Source organism: Oreochromis aureus, linkage group 18 (assembly GCF_013358895.1).
Source record: "Oreochromis aureus strain Israel breed Guangdong linkage group 18, ZZ_aureus, whole genome shotgun sequence".
In the NCBI taxonomy this organism is placed as follows: Eukaryota; Metazoa; Chordata; class Actinopteri; order Cichliformes; family Cichlidae; genus Oreochromis; species Oreochromis aureus.
In genome coordinates, this window is record NC_052959.1 from 27,052,963 (window position 1) to 27,079,615 (window position 26,653).

General features: G+C 38.7%; 1 protein-coding gene across 2 annotated transcripts in view; it reads right to left on the minus strand.

Moving 5' to 3' along the window:
- Positions 1–567: 567 nt before the first annotated feature.
- Positions 568–26,653, minus strand: part of pip4p1a (phosphatidylinositol-4,5-bisphosphate 4-phosphatase 1a) — a 28,024-nt gene continuing 1,938 nt past the window's right edge. For both annotated transcript variants that reach the window (XM_031754953.2, XM_039602750.1), the window contains exons 3-7: positions 18,724–18,830; positions 16,201–16,306; positions 8,390–8,442; positions 6,250–6,340; positions 568–3,210 (exon numbers count right to left, since the gene is read on the minus strand). In XM_031754953.2, coding sequence (XP_031610813.1) covers positions 3,067–3,210; positions 6,250–6,340; positions 8,390–8,442; positions 16,201–16,306; positions 18,724–18,830 — 501 coding nt within the window. In that variant the 3' untranslated portion in view covers positions 568–3,066. The remainder of the gene's footprint in view (positions 3,211–6,249; positions 6,341–8,389; positions 8,443–16,200; positions 16,307–18,723; positions 18,831–26,653) is intronic.

Sequence of the window (26,653 nt, forward strand, 5' to 3'; positions counted from 1 at the left end):
CTCTGGTTTGGGCATCAACTGGGAAAAGTGTGATGAGGACATTAATGGAAGCAGATAAGGCTACGTCCCATCTGAGGCAGCTTCTTTTGAATTATGCCGTCGATGGCTCAGAGTTGAGACACGTTCATTTTTCCCAACAGATATTATAAAAGCACTAATCTGCTTTTACAAACATGACCATGGCATGAAAATAAAACCATTGTAAATGCTATTCCAAAGAGAGTGCCTTGAAGTTCTTTGATTTTTTTAAGCTATAAACGGTTTGATTATTCCAGGAAGCACGAGCAGTGAAATCCTCTTTTCAAAACCCCAGATCTGTTTGGAAGACATGAGCAGAGAATAAAGGCATTCGAAAATTTTATGTTGGTAGATAAAAAGATCTCACATCTCCAGTTTTGTACATCATCATGTCTTTATTCGAGTGTAAACAAACTCCGAAAAGAGCATCAGCCAGGTTCTTGATTATTGGCGTTAACATGATTAATTTGTTTTGCAGTCGTGGGTAAAACACAGTCACTCCACTGCAAAAAAGGGTCCTTTAAACAAGTCATCTTGCACCGTGTTCTATTATCTCATTTCTTTTTGTTTCCAACAGTCTTAAAAATTAATGCACCCACCATAACTTTAAACAGGCAGATCGTTCTATTAAAAGAAAAAAAACAAACAGAAATAAAACAAAAAAAAACAACAAATGTCCTCGGAGCAAGAAAATGAAATCACCTCCCTCCACACCCCACGTCGTTCACAATAAATAAGACTGTAAAACTGTAAAAAGCTGAATTGTTTAGTTGATCCTAGTTTGCAGTGCGTATAATAAATAACATGACGCATCCATATTGACCTCAGTTCAGTCTAGCAGGGTAACTTTATCTCTTCATTCTTGCTGTATGCAGTGTTTCTTACTTCCGGCTAAGGTGCTGAGTGTGTGTGTGTGTGTGTGTGTGTGTGTGTGTGTGTGTGTGTGTGTGTGTGTGTGTGTGTGTGTGAGAGAGAGAGAGAAATGCCATCGCTCAGGAATGTGATTCAGTGTTGTTTTGTTGGTATGTTAATATTTATGTTTTGAACACGAACGTGTGTCCAGAGGCTCGTTAGGTTAGTAGCTGATCACAAAAAAAAAAAATTAAAAATCATTAAATATGTAACAATTGAAGGAGCTGCAAAAATAACCTTCTCAAACAGAACAATTAAAAGTTGAGCAGCGATCACAGCAGTAGTGTTAAGCTCAGAGTGCAACAGAATCCGTTTAATCACTTCCATCATACAACAAATATATTTACAATCAAAAAACAAAACATAAATCATTAAAGAAATATTACCACATTCAGATTCAGAACCACAGACGAGTTACAGACTAGCACTGTGTGAGAACGTATTCATAGTGTGTGTTTGTGTTTATGTTACTGACCTATTCTGACCTTTCCACGCAACATCTCCCGCTGGCCTTAATGTGAAAACTTCACCGGTAGCAGCCTCCGTCTTCAGTGACCAAAAAAGTGACGTGTGTACTGTTAAGTGATCCAGAACTGAACCAAAACACAAAAAGGACAAAGCGGCGTGGTTTTTAATGTCAAAATAAGGTGACTTGTGTGAAACTTGGTGCATTCGGACGAAGATCTTGAAGCGGTATGGGTTTCTACCCTCAGCTGTGAAACTCTCATGTCGTGCAGAATAAGCCCAGATTTCAGCACTTAAAAAAAAAAAATCCTGTTCCTGTGGTTCAACAACTAAACACACGTCTAAAAGAAACTCCACATATACTCTGAGGGTTTTGCAGATGCAACAAGGCAGATATCAGTATTCTAAAAGTCAGTACCCATTTGTGGTTTATTTGTTTTGGTATTCTGTATTTCAGAGAGCCACGCTGTACAAAATGCACCATGAGCAAACCGCACGCACGTATCTTTTGGAAATGGGAATAAGCGGGGAGGAAGGATTCTGTCGAGCTCTGCTGTTAATGTTATTTTGACTGCAGAGAAGTTGGTGCAAACCTGTTGGCTGCATTTTGGCTCCAAGAAAAAGAAGCTTTCAAATGCGGTTACATTCTTGTCGGACCACAACTTTCACGCGTGTCACTTCTTTCCCGACTGAAAAAAACAAACCGCGGTGTGGAGGAAATCTGTCTCCAGGTCTGGCTTTGAAGACGGAGGCTGGTTTGCCTTTGACAAACTGCTTTCTGAGCTGGTGCAACTCTAAAAGAGCATCCTGCTTTTGTTGTGTGATGGTATGCATTAATGTGGCTGTGTATGTATGTTTGTGTGTGTGTGTGCGCGCATACGTGCGAGTGTTGAATCCTTCTATCACACCTCCTTTTAAGGCTTTCAAGCTGCTTTGGATCAAAGTCAGTCCCAGGGGATAATTCAGCATAAACACAGAGTTCAGAAACATCATAGCCTACCTTCACGCGCTGCTGAATTCAATTTTTCAGACACTTTTCAACACCTACTTGATCTTTTTGATTCACAAAAGGAGGCTGATGTCCCTCCAGCCGCTCATCTTCTTACTGGCATCAATTTGTTAGCTTCATCTGACTTTTGTTTTTCAGTTTAAAAGGAAATGTTAAATGCTGAAATACTCAACCTAATGACAAATTAGGATTAGAAAGGGCAAGTACCCCCCGCCCCCCAAAAAACTAAAGAAGGCCCGATAATCACATCTAAGACTTAACTTTAAGCCCTCGTCTTAGAAGTTGCGAGTGCAGCAGATGCGCCGCAGACAAAATACAGCGCAGGGGTAAAAAGAAAAAAAACTGTTAAAAAAAATGTTAAAATGAGCCCCACACTGGCCACGAGATTAGAACAGATAAACAGTACATTAGGCTATACGCGTCATCATAATTACCGATAGATATATATAGCAGTCGCAGCCGCCACCATCCAGTTTTAGAAACACGTTGGACTAAAAGGGAAAGGGACAGGAGGAGGAGAACTGTTTCTTTCTGTAGTAGGGATTTAAATAAATATCATGTTTTGTTTCGTTTTTCTTCATTAAAGCCAACTTTCTTCCGGCCAGGTGGTTTGGAAAGAGAGATACGGCAGATGATGGAGAGGTGTTGGTGGTGGTGGGGCTTTATGTGAAGTTCTGCAGGGGCTGGCTGACCCTCATGCAGGCCCAGTAGAAGGCCCGAGCCAGGGTGACGAGAACCAGGAGCAGCAGCACGGCCCACGAGGCGTAGATTCCCTTGTAGGTCTGAGCCTTCACCCACGTTCCAGCCTGCAGAGAAACAACAAGCAGAGGGAGCATTCAGGCATCCATCTGCTCCCCACAAAGCTCTTTCAAGAGGGACCTGTAAGCAGCGGCAGAATCAGGCATTTTTTATAAAGCTGGAGAAGCTTGTTTATTTATTTAGTTTTTTAGGTGGAAAATGCAGGTATGACTCCCATGCAGAAGAACAAAAGGATGAGAAGAAGCCAATTTCATATAAATCCTAAAATAAAATTAAAAACATGTGGAACAGTCACTCCTATTATTATTGGTGATTAAACACAAATGCACTGTTAAAATGTGTCCATGTGGGAACAAGTGTGGCTCCACAACAAAAAAGTCCTGCTAAAAAAAACTGAAGTTACTGACTGTAACTCCAGTTCTGTGATTACGTGCAACTCAGATGGAATTTTGGATGGCCATCTGATTCTTGGGTTTTTGTTTTGTTTTTTTACTTACTAATATTTTAGTATTTTCAACTTCTAATATAAAGCACTTTGGCAGGACTGTTATTTTGAATTGACGGTATAAAAACAAAACTAAACCGAAATGCAATAAATTGGACTGGATTACTGAGACTTTACAAGATTACTCCTTTAAATCAATAACATTTATTTAACCTTAAGAAATGTCTTTAAAAGTGGATTTTCTTGAACTCCGAGTATAAATCAAACAAAAAGCAAAACAAAAATACCTACGTTTTAAAAGTTTCTTGAGTTATGCCTGAATTATGATACTGCATTAAACTACATCACAGCCCAGCGTAACAGGTCTTTTTCATACTATATTCATTAGCACAAGGAAACAGCTTTCAAATAAAATATAATGGGGCTGTAACTGATAATTATGATAATGGAATAGCTAGTAGTCTGACAGTGTAGACATATGCCACTTTTCTTGTTTCCATAGCTCTGAAATGTGTGCATACATCACAGTCTGTTCTCAAGTTTCCTAGCTATCCTGCGTTTCCATAAAAGCAGCTGCTCAAGATTTACTGTCTGTAAGACCAAGACAGACAGCTTTAGTTTTACTCGTGATGGCAGAGTGATGCAGACACACCAGTGGACAAGGACAAATGTAAACAAGCAGGTCGCCCACTACAGCGAGTACTCAGCAAAGTAGTATAGACTGGGCTTTAGATTAGGTTAGACTGTGTAGTCTGTCTTGCAAGGCCAACCGCCATTCAACATGGGAAGATGCAGAGAAGAGCGTGACTTTACAGATGTGTAAAGAAAAGAACTGCGCTGGATTTATAACACAAGAAAAATATCATACATTTAATTGAAATTTCAAGGCCAGCCCAAACTAAAACTATCACATTTTCAGCTTTTAAACTGACTTGGCAGCAATACAGTTTCTCCTCTCAAGGACAGAAAAACAAAGACCAGTTAACATTTAGCCCCATATCCACACTTAGTGATTAATTCACCAGCACCACACTAATGCAGTGACAGGTTTTTTTTTCCCCCCACAGTTTTTCAAGCAGAAGCTAATATTCAATACGTAGGAGTGACTGAGAGATAAGAGAGAAAACAGCTTTGCCATCAAGTATTAAGTGTGCAGCTGCTCAGAAGAAAATTATTTAATGAAGATGGCAAAAGTGACTTTGAGAAAACCCACAGGGATTTTCTGAGAGTATGGAAATATAAATTCCCTTTTCAAAGTCAAAACACTCGAGCAAAATTCACATGGGTATTAAAAGAAGCAGGAAAAGAAAAAGGATTTAGAGGCGTTTCTGTTGTCAAGAATATCTAAACTTAATATTACCATCTATAATACACTATTATGCTTCCAAATGTTCAGGGCCAGAAGCAGAAATCCAAAAAAGCTCTCTGTATGTTCGATAAAAATAGAAATCATGAGGTAATCTTAACAGTTCAAGCAGGCCAAAAGACATCAATATGCTTTCAAGCTTCATCTTTCTTCTTCTATAAACGATGTGTGAACTTTTAATCATTCATGTCGTTCTCAAGGGTTTTTTACAGTTTAACAGGCAACTCTCAAGACAAAATCCAGGATGTCAAAAACGTCACAGTGTTGAATCTTAACTTCTTTTTTTCCTTAAACTATTGCGTTTAAAACTCATAATTAAAATTCAGCCTGGAAAGTCAGCTTGATCGGTTACTTGTCTGTGGTTCTTGCTGTTAAAAGGTTATTGACTCAAAACACCCCTAAAGATTAAACTGTCAAAACTTGCTGCTCATGCACCACTCATATAATTAAAAACACCTTTTCATAAAACACAACCTCATTCCACGTTGTGACATTTATTGCCACAACACCAGCATTACGCAATGCTTTCAATGCAGCACATTTAATGTTTGGATTACTGTTCTTAAAGCTGCCAGGCATGCAACCCTCTTATGCTCAGCCTCTTTTGATGCTCAACTTGCGCCCTCTGCTGTTCAGAAAGCACAATGTCCTGACCATTTAGCCCTTCTGTGCATCACTGTTAGACTTTTACACCCCTCATTTACTCTAGACTCTCTAAAACAGCTGTTATCTCCTTTATTATTCTGATAATATTCCACTGCAGCATCTATTTACAATCACTTAAATGCGGGCAACAATGCGGGCTCTGATGGATTTTTGCACACGTCAAACTGAGAGAACAAGAGGCGACGAGGCAAAGCAGGAGATCAGAACTCAGCACAAATGTTCTGTTTTGTTATTCTGTGGGTGTTGAAGGCAGCGTCGCAGCCTGACACAGCTTACAGTTAAAGCAGGTTGTGTTTGTGCTTTTTCTCAATGACAAATAGAGGCCTGTCACACCGTGTCTGCAGAGCAGCCGCGAGGCGCCAACCTTCCATGTTAAACAAGCGACGACAAAAGAAAAGATAACAATCATGTTGCTTCTCCCTGCTACCTTTGTTTTATCTGTAATTGTGGACTTTTCGCTTCATAAAACAAAACAGGAAGGACATGAGAACCATTTTCTAAAAAGATAAATGCCCGGCAGACAGCTATTCATAATCTCTTTTTTAATACTGAACAACAGCTCCTTGACTCATGTGGGTGTCAGACTGGCGTTGGGCGGCGTGTGCTCACCATCAATCCGGCGGTTGAAATGCTGAATAGCAAGCAGAGTAGAAAACACCACAAGCTCCGCCTCCGTGGATACCTCTGACCAATTGAAGACCTGTAGAGGAGAGATAGAAATTAATATTGCTTATTTAAATGCACTACAAACCCCTGCAGGTTTATGTTTTTTTCTTTTCAGACTCATAGTGTGAGAAATTCAGCCATTAACTATATCAAGTGCTTCCTGTCTTTTCCTTACTCATAACTGCTGTCCTCTTTATTTTAATATCTCCAGTTTTTCCCAAGGAACTCCTGTAATTTGCATGAACCTTAAACTTATTAGGAATAATATCTGCATCAGTACCGTTTTGTGTTTATCTAACATTACCCAAGTTGCCACACTGTCCAGCCTCTCAGTGAAACTCTCTCCATACACAACCCACAGAGTGCATACAATTTCACTTAGAATACAATTGCACTTAAGCCCTCCTTACTGTGAAGGAACAGGGGAAAAAGACTTTTAAAACACACCAAATAAATGGTAGTTAGAGCCACGTGTGCCACATGAAACACTGAGTTTCAGACCTTGATGAAGTAACAAAGATATTCGCCGATTCCAGCTTTCCATAATCAAAATGTTAGAAACACAAACAACGTCTCTTTCCTGCCATATTGAATTAGGAGGTAGGACAGTGAAATTAATTTTCCATCTTCTGAGCTGGACAAATAAGACCAGGCTGTCTGTGCAGCTGGCTGTGTGATCAGTGTGCAGAGATACTACAGTAATATTCAATATTACTTAACTCACACATCACTGACCTCCCTTTGATTTTATTTACTTAAGAAAATGCACTTTTGCGAAAACATGCATTCAAACCTAATGTTGGCAGGTTTGTACAACTAGTGTGTTCACCCTCACAAATAGACTGCATGCAGTACACTACAAGTACCCAGATTATGCAAAATGTAGAACACTTGTCACCCTCCATGGCTGCCATCGTGCCCAAGCGGCAGACGGGGAGGGGCCACTGAATAATTTTCAGCCAGTAGGTTGGCATTAAAATTACATGTGTTTGCTGTTTATGTGTGTTAAAATTTTCCTCAGTATTAAAGGATTTAGTATTGGGTATGGGGACAGCGCCTCAGCAAGTTATGAATGCATGCAAAATGTGGCTGCTAGAGCAACAACCTTGAATCATTTGCCATGTTTGGTTTGAGACAACGCTGCCACCTTTGTCACATTCAGGTTTTCCAATCAGGTTCAACAGCGTGACAGCAAGCAGCATGAACAATATCACCCCGAAACTGGAGCAGCTAAATATAATTCAGCCATCATTAACTGTGTGTGTGTGTGTTTTAGGTTTGTTTTTTTACACCAGAATATTTCCTTTTGTGTCATGTTAAAATACACTCTAAAAACAATTACAATAACTACTTCTGGCAGCTTAATTTTAGTTTGCATTTCTACATTCTTCATTTTTTAAGTGCAAGTTCAAAGCTGAAATGAAACATGGATGATGGTGGTACACCTGCAGAAATTTAACTGTCCAGACTGAATGCAGGTTCTGCAGATGCTTTTGTTTTGACAAACTACAGTCTTGTGACTAAATCTGTTCACAAAAACTGCACTTGCACACCTGTGCACTGCAGTAAGACAGCTGACATACTGGCACATCTCTTCAGCACCAGAACAAAAGGCAACTATTTGCTTTGTATATCTGTTCTGATTATTCAGTTTATCTTTTTTTAAATGTATAATCAATAACATGTATATAACAGCATCCTATATTATTGCAGATGTATCATGCAATTGCAATAGATACTAGCATCCTGCATCCATTTCTTACCACATTAAGAAGCTCATGGAAACAGTGATACAGTAATCTGTAACCAGAGGTACTAAACATACATGGACATACAATGTGACAGATCAGAAGCCTCATGACATTTAATACTAATTGAGGTCTGAGAGGAAATGTGTTTAAAGACAGTCCCACAAACACGAAGTAAGAGATTTAATTAAAGTGACCCTGAAGTCACTGCTTATTACCTTTTTGTTACTGTGTCTGAGTAAAACCTTCAGCTTAATGCCAAACGATATAAAAGCAAAAAGTACGTACAGTGAGAGGAGAGTGGTGTAATGGATGATTTGCTTATAGCTACTTACACTTTCCTGCAGTGTGGGCACCTGGCCAGTGTCCGATCTGTGAACTCTGTCCACTGAAATTACAAAGAGAAAGATGTGAGCTTCGGCTTCAGCTAAAAACGTTCGCCAACTTAGCAGTTATGGTGGCGACACACTTACACTAACTTTAATTCTCTTTTTGACTTCTAACACACAAACTAGTGATTCTGCTTCTGTTAGGTTTATAATAAAACGGGCACAAAAATTTGCCTTTGACTTTGCTCAAAAAAATAAAAATAAATAGAACACCCGGGAAAAATTAAATAAGTGTAGCTGTGCAGCAGATTGATAAGCAAATGTGAGCAGGTGTTGGAGAGAAAAGTCCTTCACAGTTTGTTTATAAAGTGCTAACAGCAGATAATTTTTTTTCTTTTTTTTCCCCATCTATTTGTGCTGGTCAGAAGATATTTTATCATCAGGACTGGATACTGAAGGGAGTGAGAAGGTGTGAAGGACCCACTGCAACTGAAACACTGCAGTAAAATAACACCCTTCTAAATAATCAAAATTCAAATACAATTATGTCATCCAATGACTATCAGCATAAATAATCCAGATGAAAACACAATGTTTCTGCATTCTTTTTGTGGCCGACATTTTTTGTCTTTTCTTTAGCGTGTCTTTACAAACTCACAGTCTGAGGTGAGTTTATCCAGGATGACAGGAAGAAAGACTTTGATTAAAATCAGAAATAAAAATTTTCTTTAAAGTTAAAGGAAGGCATTGTGTTTTATCAGGACCTCAGTACTGAGCAAAATAAACCTGATTAGGATCGCTGCTATAATTGAGCAGCCCCAGGGTAACTTACTTTTTTTTCCTTTTCTTTTTTTTTTTCTTTAGATAAATGTTGAGTTTTCCTGGCTCAAAATTGGCTTTTGGCACAGCTGAGTCAAAGTCAGTTTTAATTGACTTTACTCAGGTCTGACCATTTGAAATTTTACCAAAATTTTAAGCTTGAGTAATCAAACCCTACTTCTAAAACAGTTTTTATATGTAGGGAAAAAAACATGCAAATGAAGAGGACTTTCTTTCTTCTGACAGGAACATTTATCGTTAACATCTCTCAATCATATAGGTATCAGCTGCAAGGAGCAAAGAACTCCTCGCCTCTCTTCAAGTCACATCAACCATAATGTACACATAAGGCTCTGCTGTGATGTGAAGAGCTCAGATATATGTTAATTTATCAATAGTGCTAGGACAAAACAAAATGCTCCTGATGTAACAATGGACCCAGTTCATTTAAAGTAAAAACGAGCTTTACCTGACAATGTAAAGTGGGAATTTGGCACTTGAATTCAACAAACGTGTGATGTTTCAAAAGGAAAGTTATCATGTTAAATAATGGAAAAATAATCAGGATTATAGTTTTTGCTACAGTCGAGCTCCTCTACATGCAGATTAATTGTCTTTAAAGTCACGCAATTTCCTTCTTGCAGAAAAATATGTAACTTTCACTCATATAAAGTAATAAATGAGAACATAAAAATTAGGCTTGGTTCATAAATCATTGCTCTAATTCCAATAACATGTTAAATCAGGGCTAGACAACTTTCTTTTTCTTCCCCCCAACAGGGAGGTACAATGATAAAGTGCGAGAAGGACCACTATTAATGTTAAACTTGATGAATTTTGGTAGACAGAAAAAAAGGCTCTTTTTTCTAAAACCAAAAATTTCCTATCACAAAGACATGAAACATCATCTTGTCCTTTAGGCTGCTCTGCCTAGCGAATGATCTGCCAGTTAAGATACTGCACAATCCCAATATTCTACAGAACATAATAAATGTTTAAGATGAGAAATTATATTATTTCACAGAAGTTTTTGCTCTTTCCAAACTCAATGGTAGCAACGTGTCTCTGAAAAGTTGGGTCGGGGCAACAAAAGGCTGGAAAGTTAAGTGGTACTACAAGGAAACAGCTGGAGAAACATTTTGTTACTAATCAGGTTAATTGGCAACAAGTCAGTAACACGATTAGGTATAAAAGGAGCATTAGAGGGGCAGCTTCCCAGAAGTCAAGGTGGTTAGAAGTTCAGTAATCTATGGGAAAAAAAATACATCTAAAAACTTGTGGAAAATCTTTAGAATAATGATCTTCAATGTCAAATTGTGAAGACTTTGAATATCTCATCATATGAAGTGCTTAAGCCATCAAAGATTCAGAGATTCAGGAGAAATCTCTGTGCACAAGAGACAAGGCTGAAAATCAATATTGAACGCCTATGATCTTCTGGCCCTCGGGCATGATTCTGTCACGAGAATCCCTGCATGGGCTCGGGAGCACCTCAAGGAATCATCGTCTTTGAAGAGTTCATTGAGCCATTCACTAATGCAGGTTAAAGCTCCATCATGCAAAGAAGAGGCTGTATGAGAACATGATCCAGAAACACCACCAGCTTCTCTGGACCAAAGCTCATTTTTCATTTAAAATGAACTGAGGCAAAGTGGAAAACTGTTGTGTGGTCACACGAATCAAAATTTTTAAGTGTTTATGAAAAACATGGATGTGAGATCCTGGACTAAAGAGCAGAGGAACCATGTGGCTCTTTATCAGCACTGTTTCCTAAAGCCAGGATTTCTGATGACATGGGGATGCATCAATTCTTGCACAACTGGAAAGACATGTATATATATTTACAGGTGTTAGAAGACGAGGGAATCCTACTCAGCAGAAAATATGGATGAACCTGTCGCAACAGCTTGACACGTGTTGCTGTCATCAAATTCAAAATGACCTTATTATCTTCTTGAAATGGTACATTTCCTCAGTTTAAACATGTTCTTTTGTGAAAACATTATGGATTCATGTGAAATTTGTTTGCTCCCAAGTAATTCACTTCAACATCCATTAACCAAATACTTCCTGTTAATTTTTTTTCCCAGGCGAGACCCTGGAGGGCAGTTTCCTTTTAAGAATGTTTAAGGCCAGACTCATATGGTTCACAGGCTAAATGTGGCTATTGAGCCCTTTGTTGCCGATGTGTGCAATAGATGATTTTGATGTAAGGTAATATTTTGCTTTTTATGTCAGGTACAAGTTATGAACTAGTCTTGAAGGCCTTTTTTTTTTCTTTTTCCTAAATACAACTACTGATATTCAATCCAAATATCCAAATTCTTGGCAGCAGGTGCTGCTTGCCACACAAAAGCAAAATACGAAAAATTGTTCTCTCTCACGGACAGTTACTTTCTTCCGAACGTTGGGCCGTGATACATTTGTAAACCCTGCAGGGCAGAATTCACTATGTGCATGCTGTACATTATTCTTGTCTTGAAAGAAACACTGAGAACATTATCACCAGGATCTGCAACAAAAGATTAACTGGAACGCCACCCAGGGCACAGATCTGAACTTTTATTCAGCCGCCCTGTCTTTAAGCAAGTAGGAAAGGTGCAGCTGAATGCTAAACGCCCAGCACCATCCATCTCACCTCGGAGGTGGGTATAGTCAGAGAAATCGAGAACGGCGGTGTATTCTATTCTTCTCCTTCTCCCAGTATACCCACCTCCTCTCATCCACCATATATCTAAACCATCCTTACCTGTCCCACTGATTGTTAAAAGAGCAGCAAGAAGAATTTCCCTTCCTCCCTTTAGCAGAAAATGACCATAATATATCAACAGAGAGCTGATAGGGTTATTGATCTGTACCAATAATTCAACATATACTTGGCGTAGTGCTTTTTGGATGTTCAATAATTCACTCACTACAGTACATTCCACAACAAAAACCTTGCAGGGCTACTCAAACTGTTACAGGTTTGTAGCTTTGGCTACAGACGATAAAAGCATGACCCGAAAGACAGTGTTTTACATTGATACTATGAATGAATGAATATTCTGAGTTACAGGCCCAATTTACTCTACCAACTAAAATGTGTATCTCATAATATTGATGCTCAGAGTTGGTAATAGAAAAAAATAATCTTTTTGTCAGATTTGGAGTGGGAGTAAAATTGATTTAAGTTTTTAGTAGAGATTAAATATATTTTTCAGCCTTAAATTTAAATTTCAGCACACCCCTCTGAATCTTGAGCTCCTGTAACTGTGAAAATACTCCCAGTATTAAGTAAAGTAAAATTTTGCATGATTTTGTTAGATATGCTAATGTTATTGTACAAAAAAACCCCCAAACAAACTCAAACAGCTGAAACTGAGGGGGAACCTTTTTTAAGATTCAGCTGATTTAATATGGAATATTAACCACACAAATTGTACTGATGTTTCAACTCCTACACGCTGCTTCAGAGGTTAATATTTATAATCAATAGATATATTTTTAAAGGGGACCTGATGTGCTTATTTCTAGTTCCATAGTTACAGGGAGTGCAGAATTATTAGGCAAGTTGTATTTTTGAGGAATAATTTTATTATTGAACAACAACCATGTTCTCAATGAACCCAAAAACTCATTAATATCAAAGCTGAATGTTTTTGAAGTAGTTTTTAGTTTGTTTTAGTTTTAGCTATTTTAGGGGATATCTGTGTGTGCAGGTGACTATTACTGTGCATAATTATTAGGCAACTTAACAAAAACAAATATATACCCATTTCAATTATTTATTTTACCAGTGAAACCAATATAACATCTCCACATTCACAAATATACATTTCTGACATTCAGAAACAAAACAAAAACAAATCAGCGACCAATATAGCCACCTTTCTTTGCAAGGACACTCAAAAAGCCTGCCATCCATGGATTCTGTCAGTGTTTTGATCTGTTCACCATCAACATTGCGTGCAGCAGCAACCACAGCCTCCCAGACACTGTTCAGAGAGGTGTACTGTTTTCCCTCCTTGTAAATCTCACATTTGATGATGGACCACAGGTTCTCAATGGGGTTCAGATCAGGTGAACAAGGAGGCCATGTCATTAGTTTTTCTTCTTTTATACCCTTTCTTGCCAGCCACGCTGTGGAGTACTTGGACGCGTGTGATGGAGCATTGTCCTGCATGAAAATCATGTTTTCTTGAAGGATGCAGACTTCTTCCTGTACCACTGCTTGAAGAAGGTGTCTTCCAGAAACTGGCAGTAGGACTGGGAGTTGAGCTCGACTCCATCCTCAACCCGAAAAGGCCCACAAGCTCATCTTTGATGATACCAGCCCAAACCAGTACTCCACCTCCACCTTGCTGGCGTCTGAGTGGGACTGGAGCTCTCTGCCCTTTACCAATCCAGCCACGGGCCCATCCATCTGGCCCATCAAGACTCACTCTCATTTCATCAGTCCATAAAACCTTAGAAAAATCAGTCTTGAGATATTTCTTGGCCCAGTCTTGACGTTTCAGCTTGTGTGTCTTGTTCAGTGGTGGTCGTCTTTCAGCCTTTCTTACCTTGGCCATGTCTCTGAGTATTGCACACCTTGTGCTTTGGCACTCCAGTGATGTTGCAGCTCTGAAATATGGCCAAACTGGTGGCAAGTGGCATCTTGGCAGCTGCACGCTTGACTTTTCTCAGTTCATGGGCAGTTATTTTGCGCCTTGGTTTTTCCACACGCTTCTTGCGACCCTGTTGACTATTTTGAATGAAACGCTTGATTGTTCGATGATCACGCTTCAGAAGCTTTTTAAGACTGCTGCATCCTCTGCAAGATATCTCACTATTTTTGACTTTTCTGAGCCTGTCAAGTCCTTCTTTTGACCCATTTTGCCAAAGGAAAGGAAGTCGCCTAATAATTATGCACACCTGATATAGGGTGTTGATGTCATTAGACCACACCCCTTCTCATTACAGAGATGCACCTAATATGCTTAATTGGTAGTAGGCTTTCGAGCCTATACAGCTTGGAGTAAGACAACATGCATGAAGAGGATGATGTGGACAAAATACTCATTTGCCTAATAATTCTGCACTCCCTGTATATATTAGTGGACTCTGTAGATTAAATATGCATAACTAACAGTACAAAATAATCTTTTGTTTCTCTAACAATGTCTGAAACAAGCTGTTCCTCTCCCTTTTCCTTGCAAACAGAAGGTTGAAGGTGGAGCGAAGAGCTCAGGATAACCATATTATAGATACCCTCCTCATTGACATCCTGCAGAGCCAAGAGCAGAAAAAAACTGTCTGAAACTGAATATTCAGAGGAGTCTGAAGACTGATCTGTTGACTTGTACAAACCCTGAAGTCATTATTTAAAACTATGATCAGCCGCCACTGTAATATAAGCCTGGAATTAAGAAAAGCAAAACATGTTTCTTTTAACTATAGCAAATATTAATGACATCCTAATAATTAGACTTTAGGAATTACACATCTTAAAATCCAAAGCACTGTACGCACACAGCAGACGAACAGAAAACCTAACAAAAAGTCTATTGATTAGTTTTTGGAACTTGAGCCATTACCTCACCAAACTGCCAGGTTATGGTCTCTCTGAACTGCTTCGTAAGATGTATTGTTGTTCCAAATGGCTACACAGGAAGATGAAGCCAAAAGCTGGCCGTCACAGCGACGGGAAAGGCGTGATATCTTTTTAAAAACAGCGATAAGGGTGTCAGCTTCAGGGAGACACTGACAGGCTGTATTGAGTTGTACATATTAAATGTGCCACAAATAGCTAAAAAAAAAATAATGAAAAAAGGAAAAGTAGAAAGAGGAATACACTGCTGTTTACAGATAAGAGGAAAGCATGTGTGTGGTGGGGGTATGACAGTATCTGACCAAGCGACACAGAGTTCAGACAGACCATAAATCCTGCTTAAGTGTGTCACGCGAGGACACCTTGGAGAGCATGGCCAGCTCGATTCACTGACTCTATAATTTTCACAGCTGAGCTCAGACTGATGTCGCATGTACTGGTTTTACATTTCTTTGCACAAAGGATTAGATTTCACTTTCAATCCTAATCCAAACTACTTACTGAAATAGTAGTATAACATTTTAAGAAATTAGTGAGGTTTAATTAAAGAAGAAAAGATCAAGTCCTTCTCAAATAGGAGTCATCTTGGCACCAACTTCAGGCTGTTATTTTTGTGGTAACACAGCTATATATTACTGGAGATCTTACTGGACACTAAGGAGTGCCAATACATCTTTCTCTGGCTCATCTACTAGAGACTTGAACAAAATTCAGGATAATTCATGTTGTCATTCATACAGAAAACCTAAATGCAGGGGTCAAACAAATCTCATCTTTGCTGTTCGTGTTGTTCAGGATCTTTTGAGCTCCATCTCTGTGTTCTTTTAATGTATCTAATATAAGTGTACCTTCATACATAGATGTGATTCTTCTAAGGTTGGACCTGTGACTTACAGTGCAGTAGAGATTTTCCCAGACATAGATTAACCTTGTCTATTCAGTCAAGCTCTCCACTGAATTAAAATAAAGGTCTAAGCTTAATTCAGGTCTTCAAAACATCAGAAGATACTGGGAGATGGGCATCGTTACCTTGGACCTTAAGTCGACTTAAATAAGCCTAACCCACAGCTGGATTCAGGGTTATACTTGACAGACACGTTTGAACCCACCATCATTTAAATCAGTAATTCTCAAACATTTTCTGGCATGCACCATTTAAGGAGGTTCATCCCCACATCCCAGAGATTTTTAAATCAAAAAAATGAAAAATTATTCAAGTTGACTTTTAAACCTTACCCATATATTAATTCGATTCTGCTTTACTTCCCTCACAGTTTGAGAACCACTGCTTTAATCTAAATGAGCAAATTCCCCAAAACCTTGAAGGCAGACCTTTTTATGATTCAAAATCCTGTGGTTATTTCCCCTAAAGCTTCTCATTTATTCTAACTAAATAGATGTTTTTTAAAAAGCAAAGAGCTGGTACCAGGAAGGTGTTGCTGCAGTGTCCACAGGAGACGCGGGCTCCAGCTGGCTGGGGATCAGGACTGGCCGGACCAGGGTGAACCGGGCCCAGATTTATTATCCTCTTACTGGAAGGAGACAGACAGACACACGACGTCAGCATTCGCACCAGAAGCAACTCGAGATATTATTCAGTGCAAGTGCTAGCTAATAATGCAAGCTGATGCTGGGAGCAGTCGTCTCAAGGGCTGACTGCAGCCTCATGAAATCCATCAGCATCCACTCCTCTCATTACTACACACACTGCTTTCCTACAATCAGCTTTCTCAGATAGCTACAGTAGCTCAGAATCACTGATCAGGCCGCGGGGCTGAGATGTGTCTGGTTTAGTCAGCATGTCTGGTTTGAATGCAAAATAGTAATACTGGAGGTAAACTCTTAAAAGTAATGTACTGCAGGAAAAGTGGCCAAAGAGGGATGTGCATACACAACATATTTTATTACTACTTCAGGTTAATGGATGTCTTTTGCTAAACTGTAATACAATAAACTATGACATATGAACAGTTCATTCAGTACAATTCAGTTTTGTTTATTTAATATTCACAACCTTAATAATATAATATTAGAAACTCCAACAATCGGACAACTCCCTACGAGTAGCACTTGGCAACAGTGGGACAGAAAAACTCCCTTTTAACGGGGTGAAACTTCCAAGGCTCAAGGAGGGGAAGCAATCCACTTCATCTGGTTGAACAGTGAGAGAAAGAAAGTGCAAAGAAAGGCAGGACAAATGGCAAACTACAGCAGAGAGGGCCAGAGTTTAATAATTGTTAATGACTACATATAGCAGTGATATAAACACACTACTGTGACAAGAGATGAGTGAAGATCTGCTCAATCTATCATAGGGAGACCCCCAGCAGCCGAACTAAGGGAGGATTCAGGGTCCAGTCCTAACTATAAGCTTTATCAAAAAGGAAAGTTTTAAGCGTAATCTTAACAGCAGAGAAAGTCTCTGTCTCCCAAACAGAAAACTGGGAGTTGTTTCCATTGTAGAGGGGAATGATAACTGAAGGCTCTGCCTCACATTCTACTTTTGAAAACTATAAGAGCCACAAGTAAGCCTGCAGTCTGAGAGCGAAGTGCTCCATTAGGATAATATGCAACAATGAGGTCTTTAAGATAAGATGGGGACTGAATATTTAAGATTGTGTATGTGAGGAGAAGAATTTTAGATTCTGAATTTAGCAGGGAGCCAAACAGAATATGGTGGAAATAACAATCACAAAATATTAATGTCAAATTGTGTTGTTTCTCCTGCCAATACATTTACATTTTGTATGCCATTGTTAAACATGCAACATATTCTCATTCTGATGAGGTCAGGTAGGATTTTTACTCGTTGTTTAAAATGTATACAATAATGTCAAATGAAATTAATGGCTATAGAATTACTGATGTCAAAAATATTTGTCTTGAGCTGCATTCACACGCCAAATAATGCAAGCCTTTTTATCCCTGAGCCTCACTTCATGATCTGCATTTACAACGACACATTAACTCTGAGTTTCACATCTTTATGACAACACATTTTGTAACAGTCAGTTGAAATTGATGCTTGTTTACACAGCAGCATAAATCTAAAAATTAAAAAAAAAAAAAACATCTAAAAATGTTGCTCTTGCACATTTTATGCCTTGGGCATAAACAAAAATCTTTTCTCTTACAAATTACACATGGCAGCTGCAGCATAATGTTGAGACGACATGCCAAAGCTGTGCATCTCCAGTGACTGACATCAGCCATCTGCTTCTTACTATAACAGTCCCATACTATGAAAAAAGTCCCCTCTTTATGTGTTTAGGTAATTTCCTGTCAAGAGACAACCAACTGGATCTGAACTTTCAGCAACCTTTAAAAAGAAAAAAAACATATAGAAGACCTACCCCAAAAGTTACATTTCATAAAACCTAACTAACTTTTCCAGTTAACTTTGCCCTTCTTTGTTCTGAAGAGGCTGCTGTGCTCATTATGCCCTCTGAGATTATAATATGAAGGAATTTGCTAAGTGTTCATTTGGTTGGTAGCTGCTCCGCAGGAATTCGGTGCATAATTAAAAGAAGATAGATGCTGAATGAATATTGTGATTTTTTTTCTTTGCTGCGAGGTTCAGAATAACAATTAAATCTCAACATAACCCCCACATCTCCAAATACACATTTAAGAAAGAAAAAAAAAATACACATAATGCATCCACTGTATTATCCACACAGATACACCTCTCATAATACTAATGACATGCAGAAGTGAAACTCACGATGCAGTTCTAATTAGGCCGTTATTTCCTCATCCGGCTGGCTGAGCACTGCATGTAAACTGTGCTGGGAGCATACCCTTAATTGAGGGACTGCTGCTCCCATTGCACCTTGTTTCCTCTGCTTCACTTCTCTCTCGCAGAGAGATGCAGTGTTATTGCAGTCTCACAGTGGCATGCGCACACACACACACACACATTCACAGACATACACAAATAACTTCTCACCAATATGGTCGGGGACAGGCAATCCTCTGGGAAGTGACTTTGCAGATGAGCAGACAGTTGCAGGGGCATCGCACGTACTTCTTTCCTGCTGGGGCATTCTTAATGGGCTGCAGAGGGAGACAGAAACACACAGGAGGGAGAGATAAGACCGCAGAACAGCACATTCGAATAGGAATAGATAACAAGCCAATTATTCATGATGGACGAGAATTAACCAATACTACACGAGGGAGAGGAGTATGCCAGGAGATATTGGCGGTGAGTGTACAGAAGCTGCAGGTTAAGGAAGCGAGTTGTGATTTATTATGAGAAACTGTTTAAAAGACTATTAAAGAGTGCAGTCAACAGACAACTAACCAAATGAACACCTATGGGAGATTTTGGACTGATGTGTAAAGCCTTGTCCACATATAAAAACAACTCAGGGTCCATCGCTTTGTACCTGGTTGTAAGTGGACATACATGGTGGTGACTGTCATAGTAACACCACTATACAACTGGTGTAATAATCACATTTTAATTTCAATTACAATTTCAGCTTCCGCTGACAACTAAAACAAGATAAAGTTTTGCAATAATGGAGTTTGCTTTTGCTTGTGCCTCTCCATAAATGTTTAAATTCACTCTCTGCCAGACTGTGGCAGGTCTAGTTACGTTCAAACTTATTTATTTAAAACTATTCAGTTAAAAAAAAAAAGTTTCTTCTATTGTTTAAGGTTTAAAAAGTCTAATTTTTACCCCTCAAACTCAGCATGTAATCGTGTCAAATAACCACAATCATTTTTGGGTGTTGCTGTTGTTCGTCCATCTCTACAGTCTTGAACATCCTATAGAATATTTCTCAATGAATCAAGAAGTGCTGAAGTCCGTGCTGAAATCCGTTAACAGTGTTAAGGATGCACTGATATATTGGCTGACCATTAGCATCATCAGGCTTCGAGCTTGGTTGAGAGCCACTGGCCAACAAGATGGCATTCATTGATGAAAGTGGGCAGTGTTTATTTGTTGTGTAAGGGCCAAAAGCACAAGCTATATATAAACAATATTACTCAATTTCAATTCAGTTTTATTAATAACGCACCAAATCACAACTTCTTTTAGCAACCTGAAGAGTTGCCCCCTGGTGGTCTGCTAAAAGAAGGCATATTTCCCATTTACATTCACTTCTTGTTCCTAGACGCTACATCATTTCCATACTTTAAACAGTATATGGATTTTCTGATAATAACAAAAGCAAAATCAACAGCTTTTCCAGTCAAGTTATTACTTGAAAGCAGGGAGGTGGGTTGCAACTAATTTTTTTGTTTTGTTTTTACCAGCCCAATGGTATGATGTAATGCACTTCTATTGGCATATGGTGGTGCTAAAGTACCTAGAAAAACAAAAATGAACTGATATAATGCCTTTCTACTCCATTTAGCACTTAAAGCTAACAAGTCACCCAATCACACACACACACATTCATAGAATGCTTTCTATCAATCTCACACACAAACATACCCACACACACTCCAATGGCTATACTAGGGATCATTCGAGGTTCAGCATGCCCAAGGACACTTCAACATGCAGAGTGGAGGATTCAGGGATCGATCGACCTGTTCCAGTTGGTAGATGACCCACTCTACCCCGTAAGCCAAAGCTGTGAAGAAAAGCTGCTAATAATAATAAAGCACATGTGGCGCAGTGAGATTAGAGACCGATTATTTTTTGAAGTCGTCAAATATCGGAGTGCAGCACACCATGACCCCATGTGCTGCTGCGTACACGGCAAGTTGAAAAAATAAAAATAAAACAGAATGCATGAAATGATTTTTGGTGCCTGTGGCGGGGCGTGGTCGGCGGTGCCGCTGCAGGGGAGGCGAATGCACCTGCAGGGCACCCGCCAGGTTAAAAGTGTGTTGGGTCAACTGTTGTTGTTGTTGTTGTGTATGTTAGGCTGGCGGCTATAAAGCTGCAGCTGTGTAGTAACAGCAACGGAGTGATAAGTGTGACTAAAGATGCTGAAAAGCATGTTTGTGGAAATGTCATCATCGGGTCTGCCACGGTTCTCTCACAGTGGCCTTAATGTCTGCTCAAACAGGAGTGCTTCATCAATTTCATAGCACACACTTGGAAAAAATAAAAATAAAACAGGGTCACTGCTTAACAGATGGACAGCAGCCTGCTCAGCCTCCTAGTACTGAAGCTCAAGATGGTAAGTTTCAAAATAAGAGCAAGGGGGCTGTCAACTCGTCACTTGGGAGGAATAAAAAAAATAAATAAACAAATAAAAACAGAAAAATTCTAAAATGAGTTGCCAAATATATTTATGCAGCGATTATTATGCATAGGCAACCTGCCCAAGTGATGTTGGAAACACCACAATATTACACACCATCATCCAGAATGAAATAACATCCCGCGTGTCCATCATGCTGCATTTTGCCACAGCGTCATTAAACCCTGGCTAACCAGATCAGATTGTGTCTTGTTCGTTTCCAGATCCATTATCAATTCCACTTACAATGCCCGGAGGAATGAAGTTCTTTTCTCCACTCAAGTGAAAACTAATATTAGGAGTGATCATTACACAGTGGATTAGCCAATTTTGTACAATTTTAAAGTTGCCATGGTAAAAGGATATTTCAGTCTTAATGTTTATTTCCTACAAAAAAAAACGTAATTAAATTCTCACTGTTACAATGATCCGTTTCGGTATAAGAGATTAAAAAAGGGTGAAGTTCGTGTTCCAGTTTAACTGTGTAATATTACAGTCGCAGAGGTTTCTATCATTCAGCCCATTTTATAAGATAATCTATCAGTTAAGCAAAATAATGAGCAGTTACAGGAAACTAACCTTGACCACAGTCTAAATATTGTCTTCAGTGAGACAATAACTCATGCAATGCTGCATGTGACAACTCCATATATAATAATTTCTTCCGCTCTATGAGCTATATCGCTGCTCCCAAGAGACTGCATCATGATTATAAGCATTAACTGCGATAATAAACATTTTTTTAAATGCAAATCTGAGGCTGTAAAATAACAATTAATACTGCTTACTTGCAATTACTGTTCCTGATTGCCATCCCACGCCTGCTGTCAAATTAAAACAGGAATGAACAAAATTGCACATCAAAATCTTACTAATTCATGAGTCTAATTACGGATAATAAACATCCTGCAAATTACACATATTTACTTAAAACAAATAACCGCTGTCTGACATTATCCTCTACATATCTTTTGGATTTGAGCCAACCCCTGATGTATGTAATAAAGCACGTTTGCACTGTCGGATCGACATCAGTGTAAATGTTTTGCATGTTTCATGAGGTGGTGGAAAACAGGATATCCTCACACCTCTGACATATTTCTGCATATCTGCATATGTCGCCTCCATCTGTAAATTCCTCATTATGCCCATTGGTACAGCTGGACACACTTCATATTTCTTCTTCCATGTGCACACAGATTTGCATGGCTAGTGAAGCACACTTGTGGAGCCCCATCAACGTGTGAATCTGGCAGCGATAACTGTAGAAATTACACACCGTGTTACCATCAGCACGACTGTCAAATTGACCCAATCATTGGGATCTTCTTCCACTGTCAAATCCGTGAGTTAAACTTGGTAATTGAAGTTGCAGGTGAGCATCTGTTTACTGCACACCTGACCAGTCTTTAGCTAGTGGTAGCAAATGAAGAACTTCACTATATTATTGCCAAATTATTTTATTATTACCTGTGTAATTACAGCATTAGAATAATTAGACCGGATTCTAAACAATGTCAAGCTTCGTTTAGAGCTATTAGTATTGTTTGCTGAGCATTTCACAATGTTTGATTGTGTACCTCAACTCTATTTTCCCATCAGCATTCACTCCAAACAAGGCTGGAAACTAGAGCTCAACTATTATGGGTCATTTGAGGCCTCTGATGATTGCTGGAACTAAAAATGATTGAGATTCATCAGCCATACTCTTCGTGTTTATACATTTTAGAGATGTTCCCGGCAACTAATTTACTAATTGTTTATTTTTTTAAAAAGTAATCAACTAGAATCTTGCAGCCAAGTGTGTGTATTTAAGAGCCATTTGTAGTCAGATTGTTCAATAATCACGCTGTGTTTTAATTGTCTTTGACAGGTGTGGCTATATAACAGCACACAAACACACAATATCAGATTAGCTAGCAGAGTTTGGTTAATATTAGAGGCGCCACATCCATGTACTAAATAAGAGAGTGAAAAGGCAGTCTGTCCGGGCTTGTGGGGGACAGATAAGATTCATAAGATTTTAAAACCAACAGGTAACTGCTATTGTGCTTAAATAAGAATAATTACTTTAACCAACTAAATTTCTGCTGATGACTAGCTAGGGCAGCAACTGTTAAATGACTAGTTGTGCACATCCATAATACACACAGATACATGTAGAAGGTTAAGTGATGGGGTTGCTGTTAATCAACACTCCAGCAATCCAATTCCCAAGCCAGTTTCCAACTTGTCATTAAGACACCACTAAGATCTGCTGTGATGCAAAAAAAGGTGACCAGGTGTCTTCCTTGATGTAGGATCCACAGCATTTTTAATTTTGTCCCACAATGCCATATACTGGGACTACATCCAACATTTTCTTATTTACTAAAGTCAACAATGAAGAGCAGACATTTACTCTAAAGCCTGCCTTTCATCCAAAGCTGTCCTCATGGGTCAAGGGCAGCTTTTGTTACTTATGCTGTGCTCAACAGGGAAAATTGTGTGTCAAGAGAACATGATGCAATGGACCACAAATAAAGGGAAATGCAACAGTAAAGAGTGGAAAAACTACTTGAAGAGGATGAAACTAGTAAAAAGCTTTTCCTACATTTCTGCCGCTACATTACAAGAACACTGTGGTTTAAAAAAAAAATGATATCCCAGTCTATGCAGTCCAACTGAAGTCCAGTTATGATTAGCAGAGGGAACAGCAGCTGAAATAACAGTTAACACTTTTAAAAGTTATTGTACATAACTAGAGAGAGAGCTGTGAACGTTTCATTTATCATTAATCCCTCTATAATCTGTCCGTTTTGTTTTTGGTTACATGTATTGTAAGCAGTGGTGTTGCAATGAGCTCTACTAAACAACCTGTAATGAAATCACTTATGATCAACTCCAAACATTTTTTTTCCCCCTTACATTCAGTTTAAAAGTTTGTCATATAGGATAACATATACACCGATAGCAATAGATCAGGCAGTCTAGACAATTATTATCCCAATGGGCTCCATGAGACACTGGGCCCTGCTGTGGAGGGCCACATGAATAAGCGGAACTCAATTCAATGTCAATTTTATTTTTTTTTAATTTTTTTTAAATTGATGCAGCCCTGCTCTACTGGAACTAAGTGCTAATCAATAAATTATTTCTAATAATTTGTCTTAAATTATGATTATTAGAGACATATATCCTATAAACACCTACTGGAATGCTAATGTGAAACTGTACAAATCTGCAAGTAAGTCTCATCATGATTTGATTTTTCTTATTTCTTTTACTTTTGCCCTCTCACAGTCATTCAGCCTTTGACCTGGAAATCAATCTCACTGTGTCATCCCGGATGACTCAATTCCTAACATGCAACTGCAGGACATAGAAGAAAGGAGAGGAGGCTTGATATATGTAGCTATAACTGAAGATGTAGAACTATATCTCTTGCCAAAGTATATTTAACTTGCAATATATTAAACAGTTGTGACACACAACTTGAATAGCAGGGGTTACTTTCTGGTATTTCTGTTATTCATCAATGTTGTATGTGAAAAACAAAACAAAGATAAGTTAAACATTTACATTCATGTCATGGTGCAATGACTTATTTGACAGCTGAGATGACAAATTTGTAACAAAAAACAAAAAAATATGCATAGCGGATTTCAGCTGAGTCATGTGATACTTAGCTGAATTCCCTCTAAAATAACGTTTTGAAAGTGAGGATGTCACAGGTTGTTTAAATGCTTCGTGGCTGACTTGCCCCTTCCTCCCCTCCTAGTATCGGACATCTTTCTCTGAGAGGGACCAAAGGAACCACTATACCCACTACATTGGTCGCTTTGCATGCCACCAGTGGCTTAATAACAGCTACATCCATTTATGCTCATCATTACAGCACAGGTACCTGTTGCATTATTCACCTGAACAACACGTGTTGCCAGTCAGACAACACCTCCACATCAGTGCTGTTATTTTTCCAAAGGTTTCTTTTGTTTTGTGAATCTGACATTGCCATTTTATCATTAAAATGGCAATGTCATATGTTGCCGTTCGCCATACACCGGACAGCAGGTATAATGGGGCCCTAACACTTGAAGAGAGGAAGCGAGGAGAGAAATGAGTTCAAATGAGATTGCACTCTCCTGACCAAAACAATCAAATTAAGTTTAGGACAAACTAGTTTGCACCAGATGAGCCCTGGAAAAGCAACTGTGTTTTCAAACCCTGAGACTACTCAGCTGATTTCCTGCAAATCTAACTTGACGCGTGGTGATTGGGAAACAAACAAAAAAAAAAGTATGATGTAATTTCTAAATGTTTAATGGTGTGTGATTGCTATGCACGGTAGGCTGAAAAGTGTTTCATTACAGTATTTTCACAAGGATTATAGGAACCATTAGTGACCTCACGGCAAACTCTGGGGATTAACCAGAGTAATGGGGATGCTGATTCTGAAAAGAGATGCTTTTAAATTTTCATGGCTCTGAGCAAAAAAAGGGAAAATTATATCCACCTTAATTATATTGACATAAAGGGTGATATCAGAAAATTTGGCGATGTGGTCATAAGACATGTTTTTTTAATTGTAGCTGGGCAGTATATTGGTATATTTTAAATACCGCTCTTCTTCTAACCAGATAACATTATTTATATTTTGTCTGTGATATAAATATATTAGTCTGTACATTAAAAGCATGGAACATATTGAAAAGTTACCTATATTAACTGTATATAAACATACTTCTGACAGAAACATAAACTATTTATAACACTAACAGCTTACAAACTTACACAGCTGAACAGCATGCTGGGTAATGTTAGCCAGCCAGGTAGCATAACAGTCTATTAACAGCTGGGAGGAGCTCTGTTAATATATTCAAGACTGATGGAGGATGAAGGACTGTGTTTACAGTATTTCAGTTTAAAAAGTTAAAAGATAAATTTTGCTTTGAATTCTGAACCCAATTGTTTCTGCGCTGGACTTTCACTCAGGGTACGGCTCAAACAGCCTCCAGACATATCTATAGCCATGTGATTCAAGGATATCATGTGACTAAAGACTAGCAGGGGTTATTCCTGGAGACAGAAATAATAACTCTAAATGGAGATTCCTTCACAGCTCTTCTGTGGAAACATTAATGCTAAAGACCCATGTGCTGATTTTGTTTAGAAACAGCTGAAAAAAATAAAGCGGGATTACTGCTCTCATGCCCCTCTGAAACTCTCTTTGGGCTTGCAGTAGTGGTGCATGAGTCTTTTGGGTGTTGCGTGGGCTTAAATGCTAAATGTTTACATCTGACAAGATATGGATATAGGAATGTTTGACTAGGGAAGGTCAGAACTGTCACAACTGTGTCATAACAAATGAACTGAAAAGCAGAACAGACACCCTTCTGAAGACCGGCATTATATCCCTGTGTTGTACATTTAATGTTTGTTAACAGAGCTTAAGAGCGGATTATTTACTGTTTTGGTTCTGTGGTTTTATTTTAATTATGTTTTCTTTCTCTTTAAGTGTTTTATACTTTATATACTCCTGGAAGAGAATGGGCCACTGTAAGCACATAAAGGCTCAGTTACACCAATATATTAATAATACTACAACTACAACTTCTAATAATACTGAGATGTACTCTTGAACCACTATAATCTTAAAAATACCACAAAACAAACATTTTGCTCATACCT